The 10403-nt window shown below is 39.8% G+C and overlaps 2 protein-coding genes across 2 annotated transcripts in view; one reads left to right on the forward strand and one right to left on the reverse strand.

Annotated features, from left to right (window-relative positions):
- The window catches only part of LOC149557545 (uncharacterized), a 28709-nt gene extending 21432 nt beyond the window's left edge, over positions 1 to 7277 (reverse strand). Inside the window, exons 1-3 of the mRNA XM_089830330.1 lie at positions 7119 to 7277; positions 6575 to 6785; positions 29 to 3582 (exon numbers count right to left, since the gene is read on the reverse strand). Coding sequence (XP_089686456.1) covers positions 29 to 3582; positions 6575 to 6785; positions 7119 to 7277 — 3924 coding nt within the window. The remainder of the gene's footprint in view (positions 1 to 28; positions 3583 to 6574; positions 6786 to 7118) is intronic.
- A 1438-nt stretch (positions 7278 to 8715) lies between these two features.
- Positions 8716 to 9990, forward strand: LOC149557546 (uncharacterized). Its single transcript, XM_089830331.1, has one exon. The coding sequence runs from the start codon at positions 8716 to 8718 to the stop codon at positions 9988 to 9990; it is 1275 nt and encodes a 424-aa protein (XP_089686457.1).
- Positions 9991 to 10403: the final 413 nt, after the last annotated feature.

Here is a 10403-nt window from a genome sequence, read left to right on the forward strand (position 1 = left end):
ATGGAGTTTCCTCCGTGATTAAACTCACTCTGCTAGCAATGCCAAAATCAGACGACTTGGCAGGCCTGGCCGATGTCTCAGAACTCTTCCTTTTTCCCCTGCCACAAAAACTACCCTGATGACCTTTTTGATGATGATGATTCAGCTCAAGGGAGTCTTCAATTGGGAAAAACCCTGAAAGGAAGCTCTCATCTTCTTTGAAAATTTGGAGGTTCTTATGCTGGAGGATATCATTAACTACGTCAGTATCAAATCCTACCATGCACCCAAGCTTCAACATTTCACACAAACCTGCAACAAGATCTGGATGTGCTGATAAAAGACCTTTTGAAACTACCTCAGCCAATTCATTTGCCAGGCAAATCTTTTCCTTTTTCCCGTTGTGTGGCTCAAATTTCTGTATCAACATCTTCTTCACATCTTTTTCCCAGCGCACAGCAGACTGCGCAGTCACACTAATTTGCTCTGTCTCATTATCTTCCCTTGTGACTTTCAAAGTGTACACAGCTGCAAAGGGTTGAACGGCTTCATAAGCCGAAGACTCCAAAAGAGCTCTCATAATTTGATGTCTTTTATCGGCTGAAAACTGGAAGGATGGAGATGCGAGATATCCAAGGATAATCATATACAGACCTTTCCCCAACAATCCCTCCCCTGCTTGAATTCTGTGCAGAGAGTTATCACCTGAAACAGACAACTCCGTTTTCTCTACTGCCTCTGATATTTTACGCCCTCCAAGAGAGTCATACATTGAGAAGAGTGAGTTCAAGGGTATTTCCGGATGTGAAGGGTTTGGGTACCACACAAATTTGATCTTTGTAGAAGATGTCTTGAACAAGTGAGTCAATGTAAGGTCATCAGGAATAAAAGTTTCATTAGGTGGGCATAACTGAATATGCCCATCTGATGTGTGAGATGGGATCTTTAGACCCTGTTTTCCTAACTTCCCTTTTATATCTGATGGTGATAGACTCCACTGCTTCAGCATATTGCTCCAAACCAAACAACATTCCCACTCAGTGACTATATGATTACCCACAATCCAGTCCATCCACAAATTGCAGTAATCCTCAATACTGGGATGCAGAGACACACCAAGATTGCTAGAGAAAAAGGGAAGTAGAGTGTCTTCATAAAATCCTTCCAGGATTTGTAGCCTTCCACAAAAGAGGCCATTGTCATCATGCACTACACACATTTTGGAATCCTTCCACTGAACAAACCCATCACTATGTGGGATGCAAATTTTGAGGGAATTGGAGTCCCTAGGCCGCCAATGAAAACGGTGAAGATATTTATAGAGTCTTGTTATGATTTTGAAATCTGTGTGCATCTGAACTATTTTGGCAACTGTTTCGCATCCCTTTCCAAACTCGATCACCACCCCAATCAATTGGAGGGCCCTCTCGAAGTCATTCATATGCATGTTCGCCAGATTGTAGAAACTCGAATCTATAAAAGGCAGGTCATTTAACATTACACCACCAAGAGACCATTCGGTGTTGTACAAGAAAGATTTGTCTGGGGACTCATACCCCCAGTGGGTTCTTAGCCATTTACCTTCCATGATACTCAATTGGAATCGTTGAGGGAGGGTCCCTATTGAAGATTCAATGAGAATCCACTCTAAAAGCAGAACAGCTTGATCTCTTGTGATGGGAGAGGAAACTGCAGGCAATGGAGCTTTGGGAGGTTTCAGGTTGGGAAGATCCACTGCTCCAAGCCAATCTCTCATAAACTTCTCAAGTTCCTCTGCCTTTTCCCCTCTCAGTCCTCTTGCATTTGGTTTCATGTAGGCAGGAGACAGTGCAACAATCCCTTGTGCAACCCATGGGTTGTTTCTTATTAGCTTGTACCACTTGCCTATACATGAAGGCACAAGTTTGACTTTGCAATTACTACTTACCATTATTCCCAATTCCGTAGCTAAAGGCAAATCCTTGCAAAAATTGAGCATCTCTATTGAATTCATATAACCATTGACAGACGAGAAATGCAAAAAATGAGCCACATTTACTACAAATTCCTTACTTGTAGATGCCTTGACATCTTCCATCAGCTGCTTACTAAAACTTGAAACAGAAAGATAGGTGATCCCAGCATATCCATCTAGCCAATCCCGCAACCGTGACTGTGCATAGTAGTCCAAGCTCTTCATGGCCATCTGTGTTTCATTTGGCATGAACTTGTGATGGTGAGCACTTCCCAACACTTTACTCCACCTTGTCAACCATGCAATATCTCCTTCTTCAGGTAAAATGTATATTTTGTTCCCCTTGGAAAGAGCCATTCTCAAACTTGTCCACCCCACACCACAGGAGCCATTGTCAAACTTGAAAAGTGGAAAATCCTGGAGAGAGCTTGAAATTCCTCTGTTCCAATGATCAGCAATAAAGCTGAGCAATTGAACATATAAATCCTCAGAGAGCGCTTTCATCCAGAGAGGGCTACTTTGAATACATGTGGAGTACCATTCCACACCCACATAGTCCACTCCCAAGAAATCCAGGCAAGTTGATTCATCAAGGCAAGAGTGTGTTATGAACACTGCATTAGACCACAGAGTACTGGGCTTTACCAAACCTTGTTCAGCTGCTTTCTCTAATATCTGTCTAAAGCCCGGAAGTATCCTGCGAGCTTCAATTGGCATGCAATATGTATTTTCAAGTTCACACAAGAGGACATCCTCTGTCCTAAGCTTGGCCTGGATGTCTTCCCGAATTCGTCTTAGCTGTGGATGAGAGGGGATGTCAGTAGGGAGATATGTGAAGCAATATGATCTTGCAGAGGGAGGAGCCCCTCCCACACTCTTCATAAGAGAGAGGAAAGCTGCACAGAATGCTGAGGGAATACAGTCAAGAATCCCTTCATTCCACTTGTTGTCCCAAAGAATGCTTTCCCTCGAGCATGGCAATAAAAAATCTGCCTGAATAATGAAAGGGAATCCAGTCACTATTTCTGTGGGAAGAAATACATAAATACCAGCCCCTACTCTCTTGCCTCTAGTAACTCGATCTTCGCGGGGAAAGGCCAGTGTTATCACCCAACTGTCGATTCCTCTTCTCTCCTCTACCTGATTCTCCATATTCACTGGAAATCTTTGCCTCCACATGTAATAACCACATTCCCCATTGGATTTCCCATTTTCTTCTGCCGACAGATGAAGAATAAATGATTCACTTCCCTCATCCTTCACGTTCTGAAATCCTATTTCCTTGGACATGGAGACTGCATTCATTCTGGAGTTTTGGTCTTGGTCTTGGCCATCTTCATGGATGGAGAGTCTCCTTATTTTGGACATAAACAAAATGACCTCTGGATGGATATTCACAAGCTGTTCCTTCACACCTTCCACCTTCTCGGGGCGTAGAGGGAGAAGTATGACTGTGTTTGGAAGCTCGCCTCCCCATTGGCTACTGTATATTCTTCTTAGATCTTCAATATCTGGCTTCTCAATCCACTCTGGAACTATATACCCAAGTTTGTCCCCAGCTGGAGGGATTTCATTGAATCGAATGTTGTACCCATTGCTGAAAACATAAGGCTGATTCGTGACCAGGAAAACGCTCTTGAATCCTATTCCTGAGATTGACATGAAAATGATAATGCATTTATACAAAAGCAAAGTAGAAAATTTCGCCATCATTGAAAGTCAAACAGACCAAGATGGAACCTCCATTTAAAATTAAATGACATCTGGTATCTGATGCATACACTCTGCTACAACACATCCATATTTGTAATTTGGCATCATAAATTAAAGAAAAGAATTTCAGGATTATAGTGTCAGTTAAGTTGTAAGGAAACATTAATAATATCACACAGAAACTAGAAGCAGAACATCCAAAGACTAATATCCAGCAACCTCTGTTCATTTATTCATCTCTGTAAAACTGAAAATTACATATTCTGAATTGCTCAACTCAATAGTTTCAGTGCTCCCCTTTATGATTAAGAAAATCTTAAATTTTCTCCGTGATGGAATCTAAGCTCCCAGATTAACTCATATAAAGACTACAATGAAACAACATTCTAAAAACATAAATAATTAAATCCTAAATCTACTCCAATGGTGACTGCAAGGTAAACTGTAGATTTGCTGAGAATCAAATCCTGAATTGACTCATGCATAACTTTCCTTCAACTAATATCTGAAGCTTAACAAACATGACACACTACAGAAGATGACCAGTTGTGTGCTGGCAGTTAACCTACAGTTGTTATAGAACTCCCCTTCATTTTTTAAAATTTGAACCTACTGATTCAAAGTTTTTTTACATGGAAGTAAGCTTCAACAAATAAGCGAATTTTCAAAAAGGTCTCTTCTCCAATTGACAAAGTTCAACAACTTATGGTGCAATCGATTCGTGACTCAGTTAATAGTTTTGGTCATAGACATAAATAAACCTCTTCAATTTATATAGACTGGGATAGCTCTCTTATGAAAGAATTGAATCTCTTAAAATTACCATTTAACGGCAGTCTGTTTGCTTCAACATCTTTAAAGAATTCCTGTGATAATGCTAAATGGATTCTACCTACGCAAGGGTATGTGAAGTTGAATGTGTATGGTCCTTCTAAAGGTAACCTAGGTTCTTCAAGCATAGGCATGTGTATTAGAGATCATATGGGTCATTTGATTGCAGCAAAATCTCAATCACTTTCTATAGGATAAAATAATTTGGCAGAGGCATCTAGTATGCTAGAAGGTCTAACCCTAGCCTAAAAACTTAATTATGCAAAGATTCACTTACAAGGAGATTCAATGATTATAATCAATGCCTGCATTAACAGGGTTTCTTTTTCATGGAGACTGAAATGTCTTAGAGCAAGTATGTAGTCTTGTGGATCAATGTGAGGAGTTCAAGTTATTGCATACCTATCGTGAAGGGAATAAAATCAATGACTATTTGGCATATCTAGGAGTAAGTAGGATTGAAGTTGACTCTACAGGAGTAGACATTTTGATTGGGATGATCATCATGATTTCAAATTAAACTCACTCTCAGAGTTTAGTATGGTTCCCACTTGATTCTCTATTACACTCTCAAATGGCTACATACAGACTCTAATATTTTGTAAGATGACATTGCTGTGATATTTTTTGATACACCTTGCATTTGTAACCATGACTTGACTAGATCTGATAGGGGTCTGGAGAATGAAGATCTAACCATGCATATTGAAGACTAGTTTATTTTGGCAGCCATATCAAATTAAATGTGAGAGCCATGCTGTATTATGCTCGGCTCTTCTAATCTGGAAAGGAGGTTGCCATCAACTCTTTTTCAATAGGAATCATACTGTTTGTCTCCACCGTTGTACACAAAATTCAGGTCCTTATACTCTCGTTCATCATGCAGTTGCACTTTAGTTTCAGCAGCAAAGCTGAATGCATCAGTGCTTGTGACAACTGCTCCAGCTTTGACTATTGTTAATAACTCTCCATAATAACATCACTACTCCGAATGATTTTCTACCAGAATTGTGTGCCTATTATAAAATGACTTTCCACAACATTGTGTGAATGCTAGCATCAAGATTGCACTAGAAGCACAGGACTATAGGTACCTCAGACGTGCTTTGGTTCAATGCAGAAGGCTTCTTGGTGCAGAGCTGGTTGAACAAATCTGAGAGAAAGTGAAAGCTCTTCTCACTCTGATGGACCATGAACACTTGTTGCTACACGTTCCTGACCTGAGTGACACTGCAATTCAAGAGGGTGCTGATGATGTTGGGTAGTGCTAACAAGGAGTTTGAAAAGGTTGTGGCAGAGACATTATGGAAGAGTTAATCTTCCATGTTTCAGTTTTTTCTTTTTTGACTTCGGAACTGAGTGAAATCTTTGTCTGACATATGCATATATGGGATTAGCTTCTTCCGTCAATGCGACTATGTATAGGGTGACTTCCTATAGCAATTCAGAGGGATTGGAGTTACCATTTTGAGTCAAACTTCTATGTAATTTTAAACTGCAAAGATTATATCTAGGAGTCAAGTCTTCTAAGCTATAATATTGATTTTGCTGAATGTATGTAATAGGGTACTATAGGTTAGATTTCTCGGAACTCATAGACATCCATCCTGGTAAAAAACAGACTGATATGAGCCTTTATGTTAAATCTTATATATGTAATCATCTTAATATTATTAATATCTCCTACATAACTCTCCCTCAACTAATATCTGAAGCTTACCAAACATGACACAAAAACTACTGAAGGCGGCCAGTTGTGTGCTAACAATTAACCTACAGCTATTACAGAAAATGCTCTGCATTAGTATCCGAATTACACAAGTTTTAATATGAAAAAAAATGAATATATAATGAATGGTGTGGCTTATCTGATATCCAATTTATGTTCAAGAGAATGATCGCGAAAGTGACATTTCTAAAGATAGTGGTAAAATTTAAAAAAATTACAAATTAACAGATCAAATGCTTGCAAAGCTCCTTCGAAGCAAAATTGAAGGAGAATTATAGGGGTGATGTTAATTGGGTGAAATAGTTTACCAAGAAGAAACATAAACAGGTGATTGCCCAAATAAAACAGTTGAGGAAGATAGATGGTACCTTTCTCTCCAATGTAGCCTCCCTGTGTGTCACCCCTTTTAGTGGAGCGACCAACACTGCAGAGGGAGTCAATGTTTCTGCGAGTGAAGCCCTTCTCATTGTTAAACACCAACAGAGTAGCAGGGGCTCCCACACCAGCCACGTCTCTCCTCGTTATCACAAATTCAAGCGACGGTTCAACATCACCTTCATACTCATTGTCCTCAGCATTCTGCCGATTATAAACAGAGAAACAATGTGAATTCATATCACCCAGATAACAATTTCCATTCTTATCACCCAGAAAAACAATTTGAATTCCTATCACCCAGGAAAAAAATTGAAATCATATCACCCAGATAACAATGGCAATGTCGGTTATGAACAGAAAAACAATTTGAATTCATATCGCCCAGATAACAATGGCAATCTCGATTATGAACAGAAAAACAATTTGAATTCATATCACCCAGGTACCAATGGCAATATTGATTATGAACAGAAAATTTATTTGAATTCATATCACTCAGAAAACAATTCGAATTCATATAACCTAGAAAGCTACCTGTATGAGCTCCATGAGAAAATGGACATCCTTGGTGTAGAGTTCCACAGAGAGATGTTTAACAGCATGACGAAGATCTTCTGTAAGGGGATTTTCTTCCCCACCTATCGAAAATCTACTTCTCCTTATCTCTTCGATATGCTCCCTTGCAGTCGCCATTGTTAAGTGCAGAACTCAAAGATATCTATTTTGAAAGATGGCGGAAATCGGACGGACAGAAAATAAAACCATCAAATCATCTAATTGAACATTTTTTTAACAATGCATGAGCAGATAATAAAACAAAATAAGTTACCAAATGTACCTAAGATATGCTTGATTCTTTCAAAGTCTATTTTAAAATGCTCGATTCCACTGTCCTACTGTCCTATCTTTCGAGATCTTATATATTTTGAAATGGCTTTGGCTTTAGAATTGTGAGCCCGTACATTTTTTGAAAATGGAAAAATGGAAATTGAATGAATGATACAAAGCAATGAGTGCTGGATGTATGAAGGCAAATAATGGTGGATTTATGATGAGAAATGGTAGTGATATAATAGTGACAGGACAGGTGATAATGATGAAAGCTATGGGCTGTCAAAACATGACAGAGTATGCAAGAGCACAACTTTTCTAAAAGCTCAAGTTCGCAAAAGCATTAGTTTGCCAGATTGCATGGGGTTTCAATTGATAGAAGTCGTCGTGTTTATAGAACTCTCATGTAAATCAAGGGTTATGATTAAGAGGTGATAAGTGAATGACTATGATTAGAGAGTAGGTAGGGTTACCAGATTGCATGGGGTTTCAATTGATAGAAGTCATCGTGTTTATAGAACTCTCATGTAAATCAAGGGTTACATGAAGAGGTGATAGGTGAATGACTAGGATTAGAGAGTAGGTAGGGTTTCTATGAAATATAATGAGAAATCAAGAGTTAGGATTAAGAGGTGATAGGTGAATGGCTAGGATTAGAGAATAGGTAGGGCTAATGTGAAATATAATGAGATTAACCGGCATTATGAAAAAAATTGTGAAGTTGATGGATGTGAGTGGAAATGATTGTCCGGATTGAAAAGACACTGAGTGAATTAAAAAAACAAATAAAAGTATTTATTCCATTGGAAACAAATAGAGATGGTAAATTTGTAACTAAATAAATAAGAATTTATTTAACTATATGATTAAACTGCTTATACATTATGAAAATAAATAGATATATTTTTAAAAATTAAATATGAGTCTTGTGAAGTAATTAGATATGATAATTATTTAATTAATAGACAAATATTTATGTTAGGTGTCTATACTACTAAACTCAATTAGACATCTGTCTAAATATGCTTAAAAGTATGTATATATGTTCTACAAAAGAGCTCATGCCACTCCAATTGATTTCAAATCCCTTCTTGGCTAGGTCACCAAACACTCAAAATTGCTAAAACTAACTTTTACATCACAATAAATAGATCAATAAATAAATATATCTAAAAATAATAACAAAATAATAAATATTAATTAAATTAATATCAATAATCCCCCCTTAGTTCCCACCCACATGCTTGCCTCCCAATTAGCCCCCGGCTCCCCTTGCTCGATGTTCGGGATTAGGAAGGCGATGGTTGAGGCTAATCTTCCTACCACGCCTTCTCCTACCTTAGTGGCTTCCCTACCCATTCCTCCTGGGCTCTCTCCCCTTGAACCTTGTCCTCCCTTGTTCCGCCTTGACCCACCTGTCGCTCCCAACCTTGTTAACAATTGGGATTGCAAATTGGTTGTTAACCTTTCCGATGCCACTCTCGACCCCCTCTCTTTTAACTTCTTGAAACGGGGCCTCGATTTTGCGTTGACACCGCACATCATCCCACGAGTAGACTTCGTCGTGGAAATCGAGAATGCCATCCGCTCTCTCCCCAATGAGGCTGCCGAAATTATTAGGCAAGATTGTGCTGTCACCCTCCGACATGCCAAATCGCCTAGGCGCAACATCCCCAAGGCCGAGCTCCTTGCTTTCAAAAGTTTGTTGAATCATAATGACCTATCAATCATCAAAGCGGACAAGGGCAATGCCACCATCATTATGAATCAACAAGACTATGTCGCAAAAATGCTTGACCTTCTCTTTGACCCGCATAGTTATCGATCCTTATCTCGCAACCCTTGTGGTAAAATCTTGAAAAAAGTCAAAGCGAGTGTCTTGACCTCGTCTTTTGATGATGTCATCAAGAAAAAGTTGGTCCCTTCCAAGGAAGTCACTCCCCGTATCTATGGGGCCCCAAAAATCCACAAGAGGGGAATCCCGCTTAGACCTATAGTTGACACTATAGGTTCCCCCACCTACCCCTTGGCTACTCATCTAGCCAAGTTAATCTCCCCGTTGGTAGGTAACACAGACTCCTTTATCAAAGACTCAACCCATTTCGTCCACTTTATTAAGGATTCCCATCTGGATAGAAATGATGTCCTGGTAAGCTTTGACGTGGTCTCGCTCTTCACTAAGGTCCCTATCCTCGATTCCATTGAGCTTGTTAAGCGCAAGACCAATGAGGAGATTGCTAGTTTGGTTGAGTTATGCCTCAAATCAACCTTTTTCTCCTTCCAAGGGATTATCTATGAGCAAGTTGATGGAGTGGCCATGGGCTCCCCTCTCTCCCCCATCATCGCCAACCTTTACATGGAGCATTTTGAAGAGGTGGCCCTGCGTTCGTTCCCTCTTCAACCTAAATGGTGGAAAAGATATGTTGATGACACTAATGTTTGCTGGCCTCATGGGTTGGACAACCTAAATGGTGGAAAAGATATGTTGATGACACTAATGTATGCTGGCCTCAGTATGTGTGGCCTTTCTACTCATCAAGAAGCCAGATGGCTCCCTTGGTCGTCGTGTGTTTAGAAAGGCCACACATACTGACCTGTACATTCAATCCTCCTCCCACCATCATCCGAGCCAGAAATTGGGCATTCTTAAGACCCTAGCTTTGAGGGCCCATAGGATCTGTGATGATGATCACTTAAACCTTGAGCTCAACCATCTCTGCCAGGTCTTTAAGCTTAATGGCTACTCTTCAAGGCAAATTTCTAGAGCCCTCAAGCAAGCTAGGTCCCTACACCTAGCTCCCTCGAAACCTTCCTCTTTGCCTCTCCCCCCCCGCATCTTACATGCCTCCCTCCCTTTTGTGGAAGGCATATCCCATAAGATTTCCAAGATCCTATCTAAAAATGGTCTACGTGTTGCCTTCAGACCCCTCTCCAAGATCAGGAATCATGTCCCACCTATCAAAGACCCTAGAGATAGGTTTTCTAACT

This window comes from Cupressus sempervirens, chromosome 5 (assembly GCF_028749045.1).
Source record: "Cupressus sempervirens isolate cs-2001-9-10 chromosome 5, ASM2874904v1, whole genome shotgun sequence".
Classification (NCBI taxonomy): domain Eukaryota; kingdom Viridiplantae; phylum Streptophyta; class Pinopsida; order Cupressales; family Cupressaceae; genus Cupressus; species Cupressus sempervirens.

What these genes read in the sequence shown, in the direction of transcription:
- LOC149557546 (XM_089830331.1), top strand. Translation starts at nt 8,716, where the DNA reads ATGGTTGAGGCTAATCTTCCTACCACGCCTTCTCCTACCTTAGTGGCT.